Source organism: Lepidochelys kempii, chromosome 2 (assembly GCF_965140265.1).
Source record: "Lepidochelys kempii isolate rLepKem1 chromosome 2, rLepKem1.hap2, whole genome shotgun sequence".
Classification (NCBI taxonomy): domain Eukaryota; kingdom Metazoa; phylum Chordata; order Testudines; family Cheloniidae; genus Lepidochelys; species Lepidochelys kempii.
Genome location: NC_133257.1, coordinates 155020632 through 155043748, shown reverse-complemented (window position 1 = coordinate 155043748; position 23117 = coordinate 155020632). Strand labels below are relative to the sequence as shown.

The 23117-nt window shown below is 42.7% G+C and overlaps 1 protein-coding gene across 1 annotated transcript in view; it reads left to right on the top strand.

The window, feature by feature from the left end:
- Positions 1–323: 323 nt before the first annotated feature.
- LOC140907170 (dynein axonemal heavy chain 5-like) overlaps positions 324–23117 on the top strand; it is a 266273-nt gene continuing 243479 nt past the window's right edge. Inside the window, exons 1-7 of the mRNA XM_073332494.1 lie at positions 324–646; positions 1063–1228; positions 6375–6472; positions 8869–9057; positions 9159–9233; positions 10925–11014; positions 16035–16106. Of these exons, the coding sequence (XP_073188595.1) occupies positions 1063–1228; positions 6375–6472; positions 8869–9057; positions 9159–9233; positions 10925–11014; positions 16035–16106 (690 nt within the window). The 5' untranslated portion in view covers positions 324–646. The remainder of the gene's footprint in view (positions 647–1062; positions 1229–6374; positions 6473–8868; positions 9058–9158; positions 9234–10924; positions 11015–16034; positions 16107–23117) is intronic.

Here is a 23117-nt window from a genome sequence, read left to right as displayed (position 1 = left end):
AGCGGGGGTGGGGGGGAACCTTTTGTAGTGATAATCAAGGTGGGCCATTTCCAGCAGTTGACAAGAATGTCTGAGGAACAGTGGGGGGTGGAGGGGGGGAATAAACATGGGGAAATAGTTTTACTTTGTGTACAGAGCACAGGCAATTGCATAATGTAACCTGAAGAGAATACAAAGAATTTCCAGCTCTCTGGGAGGTTGTTTTTAAGAAGAAACACTTCATTGCTGGGATACAGCTAACTATGCCCTCCCATGAGTCAGTGTACAATTCCACTGTGTGTACATATGCTCCATAGCAACAGCACATTAGCAAGTGGGGAGGCTCAAGGGAGCTGTTTGTCTGGAGGTTTCCCTTCTCTTACAGAGAAAATTAAATTACATGAAAAAGACTGATGGGCAATAATGAAATGAAAACCTCAGCAGGCACAGTGGGGAATAGGGAGGGATGAGGTGTCTCCAGAGCTGTGGAGTTCTAGCTGGGTTTGCAAGAGTTTGTAGCAGCTGAGGAATTCAGAGCGCCCGGGAAGACAGCAAACTCAAAAACCTGCTGAGAGAGTAAACAAGTCTCCCAATTCCCTGTGCCCCAGGCTTCTCTGCAGGACCTGCAACAGAGCTTACAGTAGGAGCTTACGCTTTCCCCGAAAGGGTGAGTTTCTAACTCCAATAATTGCAAATCTGGGAAAGGGATAATGATAGAGACAATCATAAAAACTCTCAGGATAGTTGTCTTAAGGACAAATAGAGAGGGGCTTTTATTGTTTTGCAAACCACCAGCTGGAGTAGTTTTGCAAAACTAAAGCTGTGTGTAGTTTGAATCTAAGTACCATTTTAACTGAATTTGCAAAATCCTGAGATGGAAAGCAATTGGATCAGTGGTTTTGTTTACTGCTAGTCAAAAGTCCCCTGTTCTGTAGTGTTGGATGCTATAAATGGAAAAAACTTGAAGGTGTAGTAAATGTGCACCTTTCTTTTAACATTACAAGGACAGTTCGTGAACTTCACTGTCCAGCTGTCAGTCATCTTCTATCTCATTGTCTTTGGTTACTTTGTGTGCTGCTGCAGATGGAGGAGGCAGGGGGATGTGTGACTGAATCAGGGGGAGGAGCTGAGCTCAGCCCTTCTACTCCTGAACCTGCACAGCAAGAAGCAGTCCAAGAACCAAGAGAGGCCTTAATTGTCTCCAAGCCTGACACTGAGCTCAGTCCGCCTCTAATCACTATCAACAAAGGTAGGGGAGGAAATAATGGGAAATGCTTTATATTGACACTATTTGGGAAATGGTTTTCTAGGAACAAAAAAAGAAACTCACTATTCAATAGAATTTTTCACTTTAAAACAGGCCCCTACAGCTGTAGGGAAGGTAGGGCCTAAATTAACAAAGGCTCAGAATCACAAAGCTCATGGTGTGAAGCAGGGGTGCTGAAAACCCAGAAGTGCAGCCTAACGAGGCAGTGAAGTTGCGTGGCTTATCCTGGAGAAGAGTGAGACTCCTAGGGAGTCTGACATGCTGAAGGGGTCCTCCCAGAGACTGTTCCAAAGCTGGGGCCATAGCACCGATCCTGTGGATCCATGACAATATTGTTCAGTACTTTCAATTAAATGATAAAGACAATAAGGTGAGGGCTTCTTTAGGAGACAGGAAAAGCAATATTTAGGAGTTATCTAATAACTAGAGCAAAAGAGGAAAGAGCTCAACAAAAATAGGTAACAACAGATTCATAGGACTACAGATTAGAAAAAAATATTGACAGATAACTAATACTGTGGAGAAATTGAATATGCTGATGATAAACATTACTGAAAACCTCTAAGGTGTATATATAACAGAATGTCTATGAGAAAGAAAATACATGTGACAAGTTGTTGGTTCATGAACTTGAAGGGGTTCAAAAGCAGTCTCACCGGTTAAAATGATCAGCAAGAGGAAGTTACACATCCTACTGAAATATGTGTATTTTCCATTGTAATCATAGTAACTTTCATATTCTAGTTATTCCATATGCTGAAGTTATTAAAACATAACTGGAAGTAGGAGGCTTGCCAAAAATATGTGAGATTGATCATGAAAATTTAGATGAAGAAATAACAGAGGAGTCTTAGAGGCAGTAGCAACTATGAAAAGTGGTGAAATTCCAGGGTCTAACAGCTTTCCAGCTTAATTTTAAAATGTATTTAGGAGGTATTAGTAGGTTCTTTAATGGATATTATTAATACTGCTATGGAAGCATAGCAGGCTGTGAACCTGAGTCTGCTTCTCCCAGTTAGTCCTTTTTAATTATTTCCATCTTGCTCTGTCCTGACTGGCTGCGAAGCCTCTCAAATAAAATTTGAAACAAAAACCTTCACACCAAAATAATCCTTTTCTCCCCAGGCATTTCTGCTAGGGTGCAGTTTTCCTAATGTTCCTCCACAGTTTGGAGGCAGAGTCAGAACAATTCAGTCTCTTTCTCCCTTGCCTGGGAGAGTTTAGTTTATAGTCCACAAAGGAATTCAACAAGCTAGCATTAACACGTGTAACAACCTGTCCTGAACTCAGAGGTCATCAGCCCTGATCCAGCAATGTACTTAGGCGTGTGCTTAGCTTTAACCAGCTGAGTAAATCCATTGTCTTCATTGGGACCACTCATACATTTAAAGGTGAGCACATTCTGGAGTGTTTTGCTAGATCAGGGCTAGAGTTCTCAGCACTTTGCAGGACTGTGACCTTATTACTGTTGCTCCTTTGGCCTGAGCAGTTAACAGATATTCTGGACATTGCTCTGCGTCCCCAAATAGTAAGGTGTGGTTTCACCCATGCTCTGCCCCCAGGCTCATTTCTGCCTGCTTCCCGCTCGTGGCTGGAGTCCAGTTTCCCTGTGGGGTAGCCCCAGCTTGGGCTGTGCCACCCACCCTCCTTGTGCTCCTGGACTGGGTGGGGGTTTTGGCCGTGCCACCCACTTTTCCTTCGCTCCAGGGTTGGGGGAGCTGCAGCTGTGCTGCCAGCCCTCCCGGTGTTCCTGGGCTGGTGGGGGGAGCTAGCGGCTCCGGTGGGGGGTGTGGAAGGGGTGGGGCCTTGGGTGGAAGGGGTGTGGCAGAGGGCTAGCCTCTCCCACCCGGTGATTCACGTGCTACCCATGGCCATAGGTGCTGACTTCTAATGGTGCTGGTGGGTGCTCGACCCCCCTCTGGCCCCGGCCATGCCCTGCCCCCTCCCGCCCCTTTCCCAAAGTCCCCGACTCAACTCCGCCCCCTCCCTGCCCCTATTCAACTCATTTCCCCAAATCCCCAGCCCTGCCTCTTCCCCACCTCCTCTCCTGAGCGTGCCACGTTCCCACTCCTCCCCCTTCCCTCCCAGAGCTTGCTACAGCTGTTTGGCGGTGGCAAGCGCTGGGAGGAGGGGAGGAGCGGGGATGCCTTGTGCTCAGGGGAGGAGGCAGAGGAGGAGGTGAGGCCAGGGGAGGGGCGGGGAGCTTGGCTGCTGGTGGGTGCAGAGCATCCACTAATTTTTCCCTGCGGGGGCTCCAGCCCCAGAGCATTCACGGAATTGGTGCCTATGCCCATGGCAGCTTGTTTCCATTAGGAGAACTCTAAGCCTGCCTTTCCAGCTACCACTCTGCCCCAAGAGCCACATTACCAGAATTTCTCCTGCTTTTTGCTTTGTGTCTGCTCTCTGGTTCACTATTTACACATGCCCTGATGGACAGCAGCAACCATATCAATCCCTGGACCCGAGTTTGCATTCACTTTAGTCCTTGGGCAACGGCGTTCATTGTTTTAGCTATCACTAAATGAAGGGGCATTTAATCGATCCCTCATTCACCTGAATGGAAGGTGACTAGCATGACCATCAGCTTCACTGTAGTTTCTGATTGTCCATAGATCAGACATGTTTGCTAGGAGCCTCCCAACATCCAGCATAACAATATAGTGCTGATTCACGGCCTCAACACCCAAATGTCCTAATAGCCAGACACACTCACAGACTCTTCCATTCCACAACAGACTCCCTGTCTATTCCAACATACAGCCACCTACCATGCATGCATCCAGTTCTTCACAGTCACACACAAGCTCAGGGCAACTGCACCTGCATTTCCCCTCAGTGGTCCAGCAAAGGCACCCACTCTCAGGCTTCCAGCTCCCCAGCCTTTGCTTTTTGTGGGTGGAGACCTGTGTCCCTGTCTCTCCTGACCAGAGTATCTCTAGGTTGAACGGTTCCTTGTCTTCACTGTGTTATTCCCAGCAAAGAAGAGTCTGCCTAAGCAGGCCTGTTTGCCTGTCCCCTCAGTGACAGTACACAGCGTGAGTGCCCACAGTTATAAGTTATCACACAGCTTTTCCTAAGCAAGCATATTTTATTCTTAAGGTAAAAGCACTACAGAGAAAACATATTAAAACAATAAAAGAACCCCTACCCATGCTAATAAGCTTACCGGAGATCATCCTCCACCCCCCCGGCCAAAGGCTCTGGTCAGAGTGTCAGTCCTTCCAACCGTTCCCTACGAATACCCTCCCCCTGCTGTAGAATGAAGATCTTGTCCATTTGCTGGATCAGATCAAAAGCTCTGAAGCTGTTTAAAACCAGGCTACTTATCCAGAAATCCGCTCTTTGTCTGTTGGTCCCTGGAGAATCCAGTTTGAACAATATATGTGAACCTCTCTAGGAAGGTGGCTTCAAAGGACTGATAACTGAAAGAATTACTTTTGCAGACATCATCCGAGAGCAGTTACATATTATCTCAGAATAACACTTGAACAACTACATTTTGAATATTATGGACCCCCAAAGTATTAAACTCAATTCAGTAAGGTTTGTCCAGGATATTGTAGGATATTATTAATTTATCATGTTAAGGTTGTGAGTTAGTGTGACTGTGAGGAAAAGGATTTGCATTGTGGATAATTGTGTTTTGGAAAAGAAAGGAACTTTGTTGTGTGGCTGAGGAGTCTGTGTGTGTATTTGTGTGGTAAGGCATGTAAATGGATGTTGATACTGGTTTACCTGGTGATTTCCTTCATTTTGAATAATTGTTTTTAAAGGAAATGCACTTAAGCAATCTCATGTATGGGAATATTACATCAAGGGAGCAGGAAAAACATATTTTTAATATAAGAGATAGAAAGACCATTCAGAACAATAAAGGATGCTCTATCCCGAAACTGGAATTTTTTAAAAAATAGTCAACTTAAAAAAAACGAAGTTCACAGAGTCCTTTTAATTTTTAGAGGGGCACAATTTTAGTTTCTGTCTGTGTTATTTGTCTGGAATCACACAGTACAGGATTTTTTCCCATCAGTGAGATAGAATACTGATGAAGCATCAGTGTATGTTTTTTAAGGATAGCTCTAGGACTGGTAAAAAAAACTTCTGTCAAAATTGAAACAGAAAATTGGGTTTTTCAACTAAACTACAACTCCCATCAGGCACTATATAGGCATTTTGAATAAAAAATGTTTATTTTCAGCTGCAAGGCTGATAATGTTAGGTTTTCAGCCAGAAGTTTTTAGTTTTTGACTGAATTTTTAAATTTTAATTTTTCATCAAAATTTTCCATTGGGGAAAAAAGACTGTATTCCAACTTGCTCTAGATAGCACATACTTGATATATTTCAGTATCCTGAACATATAAATGACTGCAAAGTGGATTTTATTATTATTTAATATTGGTATTATGATAGCATCCAGAGGCCCAATCAGGACCAGGGCTTCATTGTTCTAGATGCTGTACAAACATATATGAAGACACAATCCCTCCCACAGCGAGCTTGCAAGACAAGCGACATACAAAGAGTAGTGGAAGACAGTTACAATTAAATATGTACATTTACACATTTTCAGTTTTCTTCTAATAATAATTATAAGTAGTCCAGTTCTGCAAACATTACTTTCCTTGAGGAGCGCTGCACTCCAAATTAAAAGTACTGCTCACAGGGTAAGGTACAATTTGAGTAAGGGTAGCAAAATCAAGCCCAAAGGCATTGATTTCTTAGAGACACTGTCACAGAGGTAGGTCTTGAGGAGACAGTAATGGCACTATGGATTAGTTCAGGGAAAGTTTTGCATTCTTCCTGTCAAATACGTATGCATGTATTTGTTTGATGTATGATGCAGTGTTACAATTTTTTTCAATTAACATGTAACAAAAAAATCTCCAAAATGATTGTGCATGTGGTACTATTCTGTTGTTAAATAGACACTCCCTCAGTTTCACTTGCACCAAGGAAGGGCTCGCGGATCTATAATTCCCAGAATTTTCCTTGGTTCCTTTTCAAAGATAGGAAAGTTGCTATAAAGCATCTATCATCACTTGTGATTGCTGGTGTTAAAGATGCACTGTATTGCATCTACAGCCAGTTAATATGAATAACTATAGCTTGCCATTTCTTTATCCTAGATGGTGAAGGAAAGGGCCACAGGCGTGGAGGTGCCTTTAAGAAGATCACTGAGCCAGGATCAGCTATAAGAGTGTCATCTTCAACTGCTGCTGTTTCGGCAAGCGATTTCATTTTAAAAGCTCGTCACCTAACTTTTGTCTTTTAACTATCAAAGCTTTTCCTTTACAGATCATTCCTGAAGGGTTCATTGTCAAAATGCAGTTGCTAAATTTGGTACAGACCTGCAAGGTGCTAAGGCCTGGATCCTCAAAGATATTTAGGTGTTTAATTCCCATTGAAATTAATGGGAGTTAGGCACCTGCATACCTTTGAGGATCTAGGCCTAAGTGCCTTTCGGATGATGCCGAGTTCCTTCAGCCTGCTGCAGTTGAATGACCAGCAGTTCCTAGGAAGCCCTCATGACATGTGCAGAAGCAGACCTGTTATTTTCTGTGGTTACAATATTTTTATATTTGGTTTCAGTGTCACACACTGGTTCACCCCTTTTCTTTGTCTTCATGGGTTAAAGATAACCTAGGAAGACTTGACTAAGTGCTTCACAAACAAAGGGAAGGAAGCTTACAATATATTCCAGATAATTCAGCTGAGGAGTGTATCCTCATTCTGCTTTCATTCATGATCTGAATAAAAATGTCAATCTGCTGTATACCTTCTCTGTGTCACAATCCTCACTCAGAAAAGAATTTAAAAATATCCTACAGCAGTGGAATTGTCAAAAAACAACAACAACAAAACCTACATCAGATGATATATATAAAATGATACTTGATTAGTCACCTAATAACCATATTAAGAGACAAGGAGGGACTGAATTTCCAGTATTTTATCCATCACAGAGATGATAAACTCTTACTGCAGTGACATTATCTGGAGCACTGTTTAAGAATGGCACCACTAACTGCTCTAAATTAAACACATATACTCCTGTTATACCTCGCCGTTATCACTAATAATTATACATTCAAGTGGTAAGTCTTCTGACTCTTGTTGAATGATATTTGGCTTGAGGGATACTGGAATTGGATCTTTCATCCTTGGCATAGTCTAATACAAAACAACAAAATCTGTTACTGGCATGGAAGTCATAGCTGATACGTTGATAATAGAGATGGCTCATGAATAGAAGAATTCTGTGTGGATCAGAAAAATGCTTCTCTTAGAGGCATAACAATAGATTTGCCCAGTAACTAGTTATTTAGCTCCTCTTCCTGTGGTAAGGGAAATGCTTCTGAGAGGTAGGAAAGGATGCTTAGAAATATCAGGACAGATTTTCTGGTGCAAGACTAAAGGGTAGGGGAAAGGATGGCTTTAGGCCACATCTACGCTCCCTAATTCAGTGACCAAGTGGGGGTCAACCCAATCTCTGAGGTAATTAAGAGCATGCTAACAGCTGCTATAATTTGTACCCCAAGAGCTGTTCCATTAGCTGGAGATTGCTGGAGTAGAAGGACATTGTGGCTGCATCCCATTTTCCCCAGCTATACCTCCTGCACTGGGAACAGGGAGGAGGGGAGTTGTAAGAGCCACTAAGGCAGCCCCATACCACACAAGCAGTCTCCTGCAGATGAAGGGAATGCTCTGGTTGGTGGTTAAGATGGCTGTATGACTGCTTTATGCCAGAGGATCCTACAAACCAGAGGACCTGGCTCATTGGAATGAATCTTTACTTTTCATTTTTCTATGAGGTGTATATTTCTTCCTATAAAATTGGTAAAGATTTGCGATTTATTCCAAAATTTCTTCTTCACCATGTGCTTTCCTCCTTATTATACAGATCTGAAGATTGTTTAAAAATCCTTTGTCTGTGTGGGCTTTTCTCTTTCCATTTCTGTTACAGTCCTTCTCTGAGCTACATCTGAAAGCCCAGTTAAACATGTTCCAGGGAGAAAGGAGAGTGAGGATGATGGTGATTTTGCTGTGGAGCTGTTTGTTTGTTTCTGTTGAGTAACACTCTTGCAATGGTAGTTCACAGTGCTGACAGTAGAGATGGGAATGGACCAAAAGCTGAGAAATGAACACTTAGAGGTTTGGAAGCTGGATTCCCAGAGTTCAGCATCTATGGATTAGGTCCAGTTTTGACATATGTTTTTATTGTGAATTTAGGTCTGAATACATCTCTATTTCTGGGGTGCAGATGTGAAGTTTTAATTGTACTGGCCCTATAATGTGTAATATTTTTGGCTTGGTGAGTTCCCTAGAACTGATGTTCCTCTCTTTTTTTTATTTAACTTTTTAATGGTATTTTCTTGTACAATGTTGTAGATATCAATCTATGCAGCTATTTGTATTACTGTAAAATAAGAACTTAAAAAACTTTTTAAAATGTGTTAAGAAGCATTTCACTAAGCCAAGTAATGTACCTTCCATCAAATCTCCCTGTTCAAAGAATTTTCGAAACTGTCTTAAAAAGCAACAGCATATGCTGCTTAAATGTTAAATGAGAAAAAGGGTGCTGAAAAATAATACATTTTCTAAAACATTTTTATCTTCTAGCCAAATGGGAAGAAAAATGTAGTGCTGTCCAGTGAAGCTAAGAAAGAATTGGCCAAGCAGGCCAAAGTCACCAAGGAGGAGAGAAGAGCTCAGTTAGACGACAGACACAAGTATTTGATATTAAGATTAGCAGATGGGATAGGCTTAAATGAACAGGAAGCAGAGGACTTTGTTATTTCTGATGAAAAGGTAATACTTATTTTGTATGTATTCAATGCTTCCTAAATTGCCATACATCAGATTTTTCTCAGAATATTTTATAATTAACTAGCACTATAATTTTGTTTTAGTTTCAGCTTGTAGGAGAATTCTTTGCGGAGAGCGGACTTAAAAAGTTACTTTTTTTTTACCAAGATGCATGGCAGGTATGTTTCTAGCATTACTGTTGCAAATAGCAAAGTTAGATTAAAACATTTTTGAAAGGCAATTTCATATTTATCAGAAAATCTTAAAGAGCATTCTCTTACATATACATTTGTATTTTCAAACCATAGGTCTAATTCTGCTCCCTCTGAAGTCACTGGCAAAATCCCCATTGACTTCAGTGGGAACTGGAGCAGCCTCTCTTGATATGGTATGGTACGGTTTGATTCTTAATCTCAGTAGAAAACAGAAAACTCAGAAATGGCCAAAAGAGGAAGTTATCAAGATTTCAAAAGGGATTGACTGTTCACTTTGGCAAACTGTTCACTATGATAAGGCACTCAAAAACTAGGGGAACTAATTGTGAAGACAGGAGACTTGGACCAACTATTTCATTCTTCCCCTCTGGTCTGAACCATGCCCAGCTCTAGTGACAGGGAAGCACTGATTCAAAAGAGTAGAAAAAACGAAAAATGTATCAGTTCCTGCTAAATCACAATGGCCCCCATGTTCTCCTCTATTACATACTATGGAGGGGAGCAAAGAAGCAGACTAAAGTAGTGGAGAGAGAGGGAGTGGTGCCCTGTACCATGTTTCTCCCTCCCTGGATGCTTATTAAAGCTCCCCCATTAATAGAGAGGGCCAAATCCCTAACCCCAACTAAGGTGATTTGGTGATGCCAGAGTGGCACAAAGGGACCTTAAAATTGCCCTAAAGGGGTAGCTGAGGATTCCTCCAGCTTACACTGGTTTTCTCCAAGTCCCTTCTGGTCCCCCAATACAGGGAGTATGTTGAGAGGAAGCATTTGGGACTGTGAAGGGGAGAACTGGAATGTGATGCACTCCCTGTCAAAGGGAATGGTCCCTTGGGGATTGTTTTGGCTGATGTAAGTTAGAACAGCCCTGTTGCTGCTCTGACTGGTTCTGAAGACTGATTTGACCACTGTTACCCCAGGATCAATGGAGCTGTGAAGGTAACTTAGCCTCCTTTGCCTCCTCACCATCTCAGCTGCATTCTGTTCACTTGGTGCAGTGTGTAGGTTTGCAGGGATTGTTTTTGGGCAGCAAGAATGGTGATGGGGAGCAGTCACAATCTGGCACTACCTGTGGGTCTGGTGGATTTCAGAGCAGAAATCTACACAGCAGTAAATTTTGGTCAGACCTTTGCTTCTCCCCTTCTTCAGAGGGACAGGAAAGTAGTGTGTGCAAGCACAGTAAAGGTAGACAGTGACAGCACGGCTTGTGTGAGAGCTAAAGTTTTCAGAAGGAGGGATGCAAATGTTCCCTTGCACTTTCTCCAAGATCCACAAGGTTGGGCACTAAATTCTCCATGGATCCAGCAGATGTGTAAAGGTTCAGAGCTGTGCTCTCTGCTCTTTCCATGTGGCTTTGAACGATTTGTTCCAATGAAGGAGGCTTGCCTATGAAATATTGCAAGCTAAGTTTTCTGACATTTCCCCCCTCCTCCTCTGAGTTTTTCTGTGAGAGGGGAACTTTAAAACCAATTTCAGGAGGCTTTGATTGTGCACTCGTTATTCAGATAAAACTGAGCCAAGGATTAGGTCTAGAGCTATGGATTCATCTCTGATTCAGAATAAACTATAGTTATAGTTCATACATTTAATTACATAATGATTAATAGTTTCTATGGAATTTTTATTTTAGTAACATCTTATTTATAATTTAATTGGCAGCAAAAGTCAAATGTTCCTTTGAGGACTGATGGGTCTTCCCCAAGTTCACTTTTGCAGAAGAAGTTATTTATTACTATGGGTTCTACTGAGGTATGATCCATTTATTCCTTATATTAAATTTGTGAATGCTTTCACGATGGAAAATGTGGAATACTGGTAAGCGCTAAATATTGTACAATGTTAAAATAGCTTTATATAATTGTTAGATATACCAATGTCTCCATAATTGCAAATTCTCCCACCAGATTATAAACTGAGACAGGAATTCTACAGGAAAGCTGACTTTGAAGGCAATGATGTTTAACAGGTTTCAGAGCTCATTGTCAGGAGGAGAGCTGGTCAAATAATTCATTGTTAATAGTATTGTAAGTGTTGGAAGTTTTTTTTAAACAAGTACTTTTAATTCATGAATTATATTTTTCACTATTCCATCATTTCTAGTTTAGAGGTGGAACCCACAATAAAAAGAGATTTTTGTTCTTTAAAATGTACATATTTTTTGAGAATGTATATTTTAAAGGATAAAAATTTTGTATATTCTTCCAACAAAATCATTTTAGTTTTGATTCTATTCTATTCTATATAGGGAATATCTCCCCCATCACTGTAATATCGGAGCGTCTTCTAGTAGTGCACTAAGTGACATTTGGGCTCAGGCTCCGAATAGCAGTTGTGGAGGTAAACAACTTAATTAGTTTTAAGCTGAACAAATTAATGAATGCAGTTTTGTGATGCGGTTGCTTGTGATGGTGGGGAGCAAGGTTCAACAGCTCTGGAGCTCACTTCTAAATTATATCCTATGTTCCTAAAGCTCATGCTTCAGGGTTTCAGCCTGCCACTAGCAGGAGTCAGGAAAGAATCACCCCAATGTATTCTGAGAGAGGTTTTTATCTTTTTCCTCTGCAGCACCAGGGATGGCCACAGCTGGAGATGGGACATTGGGTGGGGTAGGCCAGGACTCTGAGGTGGCACCGAGTATTCTCTCTCTCAGATGCTTGGCTGGCTGATTCTTGCTCATATGCTCAGTGTCTAACTGATCACCAGATGTGAGTCAGGAAGGAATTTCCCCCCAGATCAGATTGGCAGTGATCTTTGGGAGGGGAGGGAGGTTGTATTTGTCTTCAGTGTGTGGGTGCAAGTCACTTGGCAGAAGTATCTGGATATATCTCCTTTAACTATTTCCCTGCCATTGTGGGGGCCTTGAGTACTGATGCATCTCAGTCCCCCCATTCTCTGTCTGTGGCACATAATTATCTAATCTCTTGTGGGTTATAATACTTGCCTCTCGTTTCGATTGTTGAGTTTAGTCTGTGGGTGCTGGGTGGTGTTGGTGGTCTGTGTTATACACGAGGTCAGACTAGAATATCTAATGGTCCTGTTTGACCTTAAACTCTATGATTTTGTCAGCAGGGTCCACATGATCATGTAGTGCGCAGCAGGTTAGTGTGGGGTAGATTTACACTCCGGCTTGTTGCAAACTAAGTGTTTGTGTAGACAAGCCCTCAGAAAAGGCATGTTAAAAAAGAGTGTCTTTGGAGCACTCAGTGGTGAGGTTTGTGATGATCTTTAATTCCTGGGGAACTATATTTGTGGACTTGGAGTACTGAAAGCACCAATTTCTTTGCTCAGCGATTAGAGAATTCTGCTGAACCAGCCCTTTCTGATGGAACTAGAAGAAAGCTCAAGCATTTCATGAAAACCATTGGTGGCTTGGTGCTAACAAAGCTGTCGTTTCATACTGACTCAATTATGTTGTACAAATATAAGGTTATATTTCTAGAACTGATGCCTATATTAGATTACTCTTGTGTATATATTTTGCAGTGTTTAACAATACAATATGGGAATATGGCCTTATTAGCCCTTATACTTTCTCCTCCATGTAAATAAGCATTTGTTTAATACAGGTGAAAGCTATATACTGAAAAGTCAAAACTTGAATTCTATCAATTTAAGATTTGTGTAGAGAATTCTGATAAATGTGAAAGTATTTAGCTCTGTGTATTGAAAGTAGTATATTTTTATCCATGCAATGCTATGTGCAGGCCACCAGCTCGTAGAGAAGTCTAAACCATGAAAGCTCACCCTCTTGCACAGATGAGCTTTACGTTATTGCAGAAAGTCCTGCTGTGCCTAAGGAGTTGAGTAACGGTCCTCGTCCCGGAGCTTTAGCGATCTTTTAGATATGCTGTGCCCTGGCCATTGAGTGCCTTCAAGATAAGGACAGAGACCTTGGCTTAACGTTTTATGGGAAGCCAGGGTAGAGTGCTAAGGACAGGTATGATGGCCTGTGTTGCTGAGAAGATGCACTGCAGTGTTCTCTACTAGTTGGAGTTGCCTAATGGATGATGATTTCATGCCCACAGGGCTGGGCAAACGGGGCCCACGCCCAGGGGGCTGTAGCCAGGAGGTTGCCACAAGGGGCTCGAGGTTGCCACAAGGGGCTCGAGCTTCCCTGGATGGCTGTGGCCAGACTCCTCTCTTCTCCGGCCCCTCCCCTGCGCTGGGCTGGTGGGCTTCTCCCGCCCCCCTGGCCTCTCCCTCACTGGCTCCTCAGCTAGCCAGCTGAGGGCTCCGGCTCTGCCCCAGCCCCGAGGAGCCCAGAGCGGCACAATCGGGGCTGGTCACTGGCAGCACGGCCCACTGCTTGCTGCCCAGAGCGGAGCCGAGTCCCTCCCTGCCTGCGGCCCTGCACTGCTCGGTCTCCGGCGGGTCCAGCCAGGCTGGGGCCAGGAGGAGCAAAACTTCCACATGAGTGGTGTGGGGGTGGGGAGCTGGGAGGCAGGGGGGGCTTAAAGTGACAGTGTGCTCACTGTCTCGCAAATTTCCCTAACACACACACACACAGGCTCTCACACCCACATACACCCTGTCTCTCACAGTCCCCCAACACAGATTGTGTGTGTGTGAGACAGTCTAACACTCTTGAACATACACACTGGCTCTCACACACACACACACACACTGTCTGTCTCACACCCCATACACTCTGCCTCTCTCAGTCCCCCAACACAGATTGTCTCACACACACACAGAGTCTCACACTCCCCAACACACACTCTGTCACACAGTCCCACAACACACACACACAGGCTGTCTCTCTCTCTCATACACATACACACTCTGTCACCCACCCACACACACATACTTGTTTTATTACTGTTGTTATTACTGCTTAGTACTTCCTGTCAAAATGCTTGTGGTGAGCCAGGAGTGGCTAGGGGGCTGCAGGAGGGCCGTGGGCTCTGACATGATGCAGCCCCCATGTGACAGTGCAAAGCCTGCCTTGAGCCACAGGCCAAGCGCCAGGCACCACAAGCCACTGCAGCAGTACAGAAGTAAGTGTGGCAATACACCATATACCATGCCACCCTTACTTCTGCGCTTCTGCTTAGAGTGGTCTAGGAATTTGCTAGTTGTAGCAGTTACGCATTGTGAGGTTATCTGATTAAAACATGACCATGTAGATCATTGTTGCAACCACTGTTATATATTTGCAACAAATCTTGTACAAAATGTGGCATGTATGAAAAGGTTATGGTTTGGTGAATATGTTTATGCTATTCGTATGCATGTATCATTTCTGTGTTTGAAGTTATGAGTATTGGCTCTATACCTGTATTTCAAATGTTTGCTCCTGGGGTTACACCCACAAGGTAGTTACCCAGCACATCTTAAAGGGACTAGTCAAACTAAGTGGCTCATCAAGGGAGACTTAACTCACAGTGGACCATGGGAGACACCCATCTACATTGATTGGACTTTCCTGTGGACATTCCATATGAAGTATATGTAATGGCCCAGAGGTGATGGGGTGGGAGGTGGGGGGAGGAGCCCAGGGAGCCCGTAGGAGCCAAGGGTGATAGTGGGAGGTGGAGGGTGGGCACCAAAATACAAATTTGCCAAGGGCACCATTTCCACTCAGGCCAGCCCTGCATGCCCAGATATATTGTATTGCTGCAGTCCAGCTGAAAGGTAGCAAAGGCATATAAGCTAAGGTCATGCGTATAGGGTGGAGTCCAACTGGAGATTCATAGAAAGCATTACCCATGGATGCTGCTTTGTGAGAACTTAGGGTCAGTGAAGAAACAAGAACACTCAAACTGTGGATTAAATTGTCCAATTATGGATCTATCCTTTAACCAAAGGTGACTGCATTATGCCTGCAAACTTTCAAAATGCTTTCCTCAACTCACCATATGAAAAGGAGGGAGGGAGAAAGAACAGAAGGGAGAGAAAGGAGTGAAAACATCCCCAGAATCCAAAACCTTTATAGAAAACTGAAGTTTTTTGTTTCCAAAAAACTTTAACAAAATGTCATGTAAATTGTAATGGAACAAAATTTTCATTCAAATTTTCTGACTGGAAAATAAAACATTTGGACAAAAATCAATATTTTCTTGCGGAATTTTTTTTCACAAAACAACATTTTCTGACAGAAAAAACTTTTGTGCAAATATTTTTGACCATCTCTAGTTGCATATGTCTGTATGGTGTCTAGCACAGTCAGGCTCTCATCTTTGATTGGGGTTCCTAAGTATTATCATAATATAAATAAATAATAAAGAGAAACATGAAGCACAGAATTTTATTCAGATTTATAAGATTTTCATTTTATTTGTAAGCTCATTTAGCTGTAGATACTTGTAATTTATCTGAGTGTTGTCTGAGAAACTGATAGTGCAGTTTGCCCATGGTTCTAATCCACCAGGAAGGAAAAAGCTGATGTTAGACATTTAAAAATGTATTTGGATTGAAAAAAATACACTTTTAGGGATTTTTTAAAATTAAATAAATGGAAGGAAAGAATATTCCAAAATGGTTCATTCTGGCCTAAAAATACAATGAATCTATGAAAGTACTTGAAATGCTTGAAAATTGAACTTTTCCTCCGGTATGTTCAATGAATTAATGCCAGCTGAGAAACAAAGCTGATTGATTGATATTTGAGAACCAGTTATTTGCCTATAAATGTACAGTAGTTTCAGGAAATAGTTTGTTAAATATTTTTTCGAGTAATTGATTTTCTTTATGATTTAGTTTTTGTCTCTTTCCAATTTGTTGAGTATATTATTTTTACTTGTATGTGTGTTATATGTCTTTTTTACAGGGCTTAACAGGAACTTGTGCATTTTTTCTAAGGACTACAGATAAAGCAATAACTACTGCAAATATCTCTCAGGTCAGGCAAAAATCAGATAATGTTTACAGCTTGCTTAAAATTTTGGATTTGATCCTACAAACCTTTACTCACACAACTAGTCTCAAAGGAGTCAGATAAAGCAGCAGGGAGTATTTGCATGAAAAGGGCTACTTGGATATGTTAGGATGTTCCTTTATGATCTGGAAAACTATTTACAGCCTAGCAGTGTTCTGATGTGAATAATTATGCAGGTAGCTATTCACAGGATTTATGATGAACATCAGGAAAGGTAAGGAAAGGAGTACTTGTGGCACCTTAGAGACTAACCAATTTATTAGAGCATAAGCTTTCGTGAGCTCACTTCCTCAGATGCATATCGTGGAAACTGCAGCAGGCTTTATATATACACAGAGAATATGAAACAATACCTCCTCCCACCCCACTGTCCTGCTGGTAATAGCTTATCTAAAGTGATCATCAGGTGGGCCATTTCCAGCACAAATCCAGGTTTTCTCACCCTCCACCCCCCCCACAAATTCACTCTCCTGCTGGTGATAGCCCATCCAAAGTGACAACTCTTTACACAATGTGCATGACAATCAAGTTGGGCTATTTCCTGCACAAATCCAGGTTTTCTCACATCCCCCCCACCCCCATACACACACAAACTCACTCTCCTGCTGGTAATAGCTCATCCAAACTGACCACTCTTCAAGTTTAAATCCAAGTTAAACCAGAACATCTGGGGGGGGGGGGGTAGGAAAAAACAAGAGGAAACAGGCTACCTTGCATAATGACTTAGCCACTCCCAGTCTCTATTTAAGCCTAAATTAATAGTATCCAATTTGCAAATGAATTCCAATTCAGCAGTTTCTCGCTGGAGTCTGGATTTGAAGTTTTTTTGTTTTAAGATAGCGACCTTCATGTCTGTGATTGCGTGACCAGAGAGATTGAAGTGTTCTCCGACTGGTTTATGAATGTTATAATTCTTGACATCTGATTTGTGTCCATTTATTCTTTTACGTAGAGACTGTCCAGTTTGACCAATGTATATGGCAGAGGGGCATTGCTGGCACATGATGGCATATATCACATTGGTGGATGTGCAGGTGAACGAGCCTCTGATAGTGTGGCTGATGTTATTAGGCCCTGTGATGGTGTCCCCTGAATAGATATGTGGGCACAATTGGCAACGGGCTTTGTTGCAAGGATAAGTTCCTGGGTTAGTGGTTCTGTTGTGTGGTATGTGGTTGTTGGTGAGTATTTGCTTCAGGTTGCGGGGCTGTCTGTAGGCAAGGACTGGCCTGTCTCCCAAGATTTGTGAGAGTGTTGGGTTATCCTTTAGGATAGGTTGTAGATCCTTAATAATGCGTTGGAGGGGTTTTAGTTGGGGGCTGAAGGTGACGGCTAGTGGCGTTCTGTTATTTTCTTTGTTAGGCCTGTCCTGTAGTAGGTAACTTCTGGGAACTCTTCTGGCTCTATCAATCTGTTTCTTTACTTCTGCAGGTGGGTATTGTAGTTGTAAGAAAGCTTGACAGAGATCTTGTAGGTGTTTGTCTCTGTCTGAGGGGTTGGAGCAAATGCGGTTGTATCGCAGAGCTTGGCTGTAGACGATGGATCGTGTGGTGTGGTCAGGGTGAAAGCTGGAGGCATGCAGGTAGGAATAGCGGTCAGTAGGTTTCCGGTATAGGGTGGTGTTTATGTGACCATTGTTTATTAGCACTGTAGTGTCCAGGAAGTGGATCTCTTGTGTGGACTGGACCAGGCTGAGGTTGGTGGTGGGATGGAAATTGTTGAAATCATGGTGGAATTCCTCAAGGGCTTCTTTTCCATGGGTCCAGATGATGAAGATGTCATCAATATAGCGCAAGTAGAGTAGGGGCTTTAGGGGACGAGAGCTGAGGAAGCGTTGTTCTAAATCAGCCATAAAAATGTTGGCATACTGTGGGGCCATGCGGGTACCCATAGCAGTGCCGCTGATCTGAAGGTATACATTGTCCCCAAATGTGAAGTAGTTATGGGTAAGGACAAAGTCACAAAGTTCAGCTACCAGGTTAGCCGTGACATTATCGGGGATAGTGTTCTGTTACTCTGTGACTGATAGTGGGCTGTTACTCTGAAATCAGCAAAGGTGTAATGACCCATTGTATGAGTAACAGTCCCTTATTTTCCTAAGTGAAAATGTAAAATTCAATAGAGAAATGTTTAAGGGCCTAAATCTGCAGACTTTACTCATATGACTAATTCTTACTCGTGCAAGTAACCCAAATAAAGTAAATGGGGCTGATCACATGAGTAAGGGTTGTGAGATGAGGCCTAAGTCCGGAATCATAATCAGAGGATTAAGGAAGGATACTTGGGATTCAGGCCCAGACGTCTAAGCCATGGTGAGAAAACTTTTTGGCCTGAGGGCCACATCTGGGTATAGAAATTATATGGCTGGCCATGAATGCTTACGAAATTGGGGGTTGGGGTGTGGCAGCAGGTGAGGGCTCTGGCTGGGGATGCAGGCTCTGGAGTGGGGCCAGAAATGAGGAGTTGAGGGTGCAGGAGGGGGCTCGGGGCTGGAGCAGGAGGTTGGGGTGCAAGCTCTGGGGTGGGGTTAGGGATGAAGGGTTTGGGGTGCAGGAGGGGGGAGGAGGATCAGGGCTGGGGCAGGGGGTTGGGGTGCAGGAGGGGCTCAGGGGTGCAGGCTTTGGGTGGCGCTTACCTCAAGCAGCTTCTGGAAGCAGCAGCATGTCCTCCCTCTGGCTCCTACGTGGAGGCACGGCTAGGCGGTTCTGCGTGCTGCCCCATTTGCAGGCGCCACCCCCACAGCTCCCAGAAGCAGCGGCATGTCCCCCTCCAGCTCCTACTGCCAATGGGAGCTGCAGACCCAGCACTTGGGGTGGGGGCAGTGTGGAGAGCCCCCTGGATTCCCCTATGTGTAGCAGCCAGACAGGGGACATGCCGCTGCTTCCGAGAGCCACGTGGAGCCGGGAAAGCCCCAGACCCTGCTCCCCAGCAGGAGCTTAAGAGCTGGATTAAAAGGTCTGACACGCTGGACATGGCCTGTGGGCTGCAGTTTGCCCGCCCCGGTCTAAGCAGACTCAACACAGCAGTGAGTCAGTGAGACACTAAGTTTATAGGTAGGCGAGGAGATCAATATTTTGGAATGCACTTGGAGGAAACAGTGAAGTAGACCTATCTGGGGTAGGGAGGAACAGTTGTTTTGAGAGAGATGAGGATAAATGAGTGAATGGAGTCTGAGAAAGCAGCTCCATGATGTGAGAACATGAAGTTTTGGTGTTTCCAGGCCCCATTTAATCTTTACCCACAAGTCAGAAGGACCCCAAATAGGAATAAATCATTAGAATTCAGGAATAAAGAGAGTTCTGCAGGATGTAGCTACTGAAGCTCCTGAATTTAGTTTTTCTAAAAGCCAAGAAATATACAAGAATACCAGCAAATATCTTAGATTGCCTTCACCCTAATAAAATATTATGTGATTTATAACAGTGCCATTACAGAGAAGAAGAGGGAGAGAGACATTTTCAGCAGAAATTTGAAAAAGGAGTTGAGGATGCTCAGCATAACTCAGGATTGTGTCCCTTCCCCTCCGCCCCCACCACTGATTTCAATAGAAGCACGTTTCTGGCTCTAAGGCCATCTTTCAAAACAATCATTAAACTTATGTTAACTTAAGTATTTGCTTAACTTTAAGTGCTTTTCTGAATAGGAATGGACTTAATTTTGTGCTTAAATGCTTAAGTATTTTGCTTGACCAGGGCCTAAGTTAGCACACAAGTTAGGTGAAATTGTGGCTTTGTTTCTTTAATAATTTTAAATTGTTTTTGTATTTTGTTTTTGACAATTTAAAATTAATTGATGATTTTTGCTTTTAAAACAAGGTGGTGTGACTATTTACTTTAAATTGTTTAATTTACCCCTCATCTTGAATCTGGGTGCATTAAACATCTGTGCCCCAATCCTGCAAACAATTATGCATGTGTTTAAATTTAGTCACATGAGTAGGCACCCTACTAATGTGAGTAAAACTATGCATGTGTTTAAATGTTTGCAGGATCAAGTCTTGGTAACACACAAACACAAGCGTTACTAACAATTGGTTGCAAGCCTTGCTTTTCTCTACTCACTGTCAATGCAAGTTCTTTTACAGCTGCACAACCAAATTATGCAAACAACAACTTGAATAGATGCACCTTTAAAAACATTTTGAAATAGATATTCCCTAAAACTAAAAGCAAGATATAATTCAAAGCATATCCCTACCCTATACAGCAAAATACAATTAAAATATTTCAAGACCTTTGGAGGGGTTGTCATTTTCAGGAAACACTGCAATAGCTTTATAAAGGGAATCCAAACATGCCAAATTTAACATACAAAAATAAAAAGAGAGAGAGTGAGAGTCTATACTCTTCCGAACTATTGATATATTTATTTTTGTAAAAGCTGATGAATTCTTTTGCACAGCTTCTTTCCTCATTCATCACTAATGGATTAATGCCCCCCACCCATGGACTTCAGGAGTGGTCCAGCATTGCTGCTGGAGACTCCAGGACTATGCCCATCCTTCATCTGTGACTACCAGATTTTCTGCCTTTGGCAGTAGAGCAAGTTGATGGTTTAGTTTCTCCCAACTATTTTATTTTATTTTTTATTATTTTAATTGTTACAGTGGAGTCGCATCTTACACGGGGGTTAGATTCTAAAGTCAGCGCGTAAGGTGAAAATCATGTATAATCGAAACTACCCTTGAAAATCCCTTAAATTGCCCATAAAGTACAGTATACTGTACATGGTTTTGTGTATACAATCCTGTACAGTAATATGTATAAATGTATAATGTATACAGTAATGTACAGCATATAATAAAGAGTACATATGCAAAATATAATTTTACAGTACTGTATTTTTAATTACAGGGGGTAATTACAGGGGGTCGTCAGGGCTTCATGCCGATCCAGGAGACGGAGGTGACTGAGAGCTTGGGTGAAGGAGAGCGAGTCATAGATGAAGTGGTTGGCTCTGGTTCAGCTTGAGAAGTTGTAGGCTCATCTGCTGCTGGTCGTTTTCCCTTGAAAAATATGGTGATCGGCAACTGTCGCTGTTGTCTGTTGAGCTGCTCAAACATTTCTTGATACGGTCTCAAATCGTGCATAATTCTACGTGTCATTTTGAGGCTTCGTTCCATAGAGAGATCGTATTCAGAAATTAAATCATTCAAGTGTTTCGCTGCTTGGAACACTTCAGCAAATTTATGAAGATTCCAACTTGCTGGCTCTTTCTGTTTGTCATCATCATCGTCATCTTCTGTAAACAATTTTGTCTGTTCCTCTAACTCTTCGTTAGTCAAAGTTTCTCTATGGCTCTCAATTAATTCTTCAATTTCTTCCTCAAGGATGTTGACGAAGCCACCTGAACAATGTGTTTCACTTCTTTGTCAATGGTCGGGAAACCCTTAAAATCATTCACACATTCTTTCCATAGGTTTCGCCAACAAGCATTGACTGTTTCAGGCTTGATTGTATCCATTGCCAGTTTAATATAAGTGATGCAATCGGCAATGTTGAAGGACTTACAACACTCCATCACATTAAGATTGGGATCAGCATCCATAGTGCTATGTATCCGTGAGAACATAAGCCTCATGTATGTGGCCTTGAAATAGCGAATCATGCCTTGGTTGAGAGGTTGGAGGATGGAGGTGGTATTAGGGGGGAGAAAGACGATTTCAGCGTTGTTATGTGCAAACTGGAGTGCCGCAAGGTGACCAGGAGCATTGTCTACGATCAGCAACCCTTTAAAGTCAAGTCCTTTCTCTTCAAGGTACCGCTTGACCTCTGGAATGAAACACTTGTGGAACCAATCCAGAATAATGCTGCCGTCACCCACGCCTTTTTATTTGATTGCCAGAACACAGGCAGGAGATTTTTGTTCTTGCCTTTTAAGGCATGGGGATTTGCAACCCTGTAGAGCAAGCCCAGCTTTATTAAATGCCCAGTCACATTGCCACAAAACAACACAGTCACACGGTCTTTAGCTGCTTTGAAGCCAGGGGCTGGTCTTTCTGATTTTGAAATGTAAGTGCAGTTGGGCATTTTTTTTCCAGAGGAGCCCAGTCTCATTAGCATTAAAAACTTGTTCCGGAAGATAGCCCTTTTCTTCTATGATTTTCTTTTAATTGTTTGGGGTAGGCTTTTGCTGCCTCTTCATTGGCAGATGCAGCTTCATAAATAGTCTGCACATTTTTGAGGTTGAAGCAGTTCCTAAAACTGTTAAGCCAACCTTTGCTGGCTTTGAATTCCGTCTCATCAGAAGGCTGTTCCTCTTCGGCGGGTGGTTTGAACAGCGCGTAGAGGCTAAGAGCCTTTTCTCTCAACGTGTTGCCATTGATAGGTACACATTTACGGTTCATGTCTTCCAGCAATAAGTTTAATGCCTTTTCAGTCTTCACTAAAGTCTTATCACGCACCTGGCTCATCACCTGAGCAGTTATTGGAGCACTTGATGCCACGGCTTGATGAATTTCTTTCCCTCGAATCTTGATGGCATGGATGCTAGATTTATTGAGGCCATATTTACGCGCCACATACCGTCTCTCAATAAGTCCAGTACAGCCAGTTTTTCCTCCAGCTTTGGAACAGATCACTGTTTCTTTGGTTGAGCACCAGATGAAGTAGTTGGCTTGCGTTTAGGGGCCATGTTGTATAAAAATATGTATCTTTAAACACTAGAATCACATTCAGCGCCGCGAGATGCTCACACTATGAGAGGCATGCGGGAACTGAGACCGACTGAGGGAACAGCAGATTCACATCTCCCATCTCACGCTCACTCTGGGGCATACGCCCATTGAGTGGAATGGTGGGCGGAATCGCCCAAACTATTTATAGGTATCTTCTTCTTCTTTTTTTTTTTTTTTGCCGAGCGCGTATAGTTGAATTTGCGTAAGTTAAATGCGCTTATGATGCGACTCACCTGTATTAATTTCTGTTCAGTAGTGATTTATAATCTTCCTTCCTTCCTCTGCCTCCTCCCCTGGAT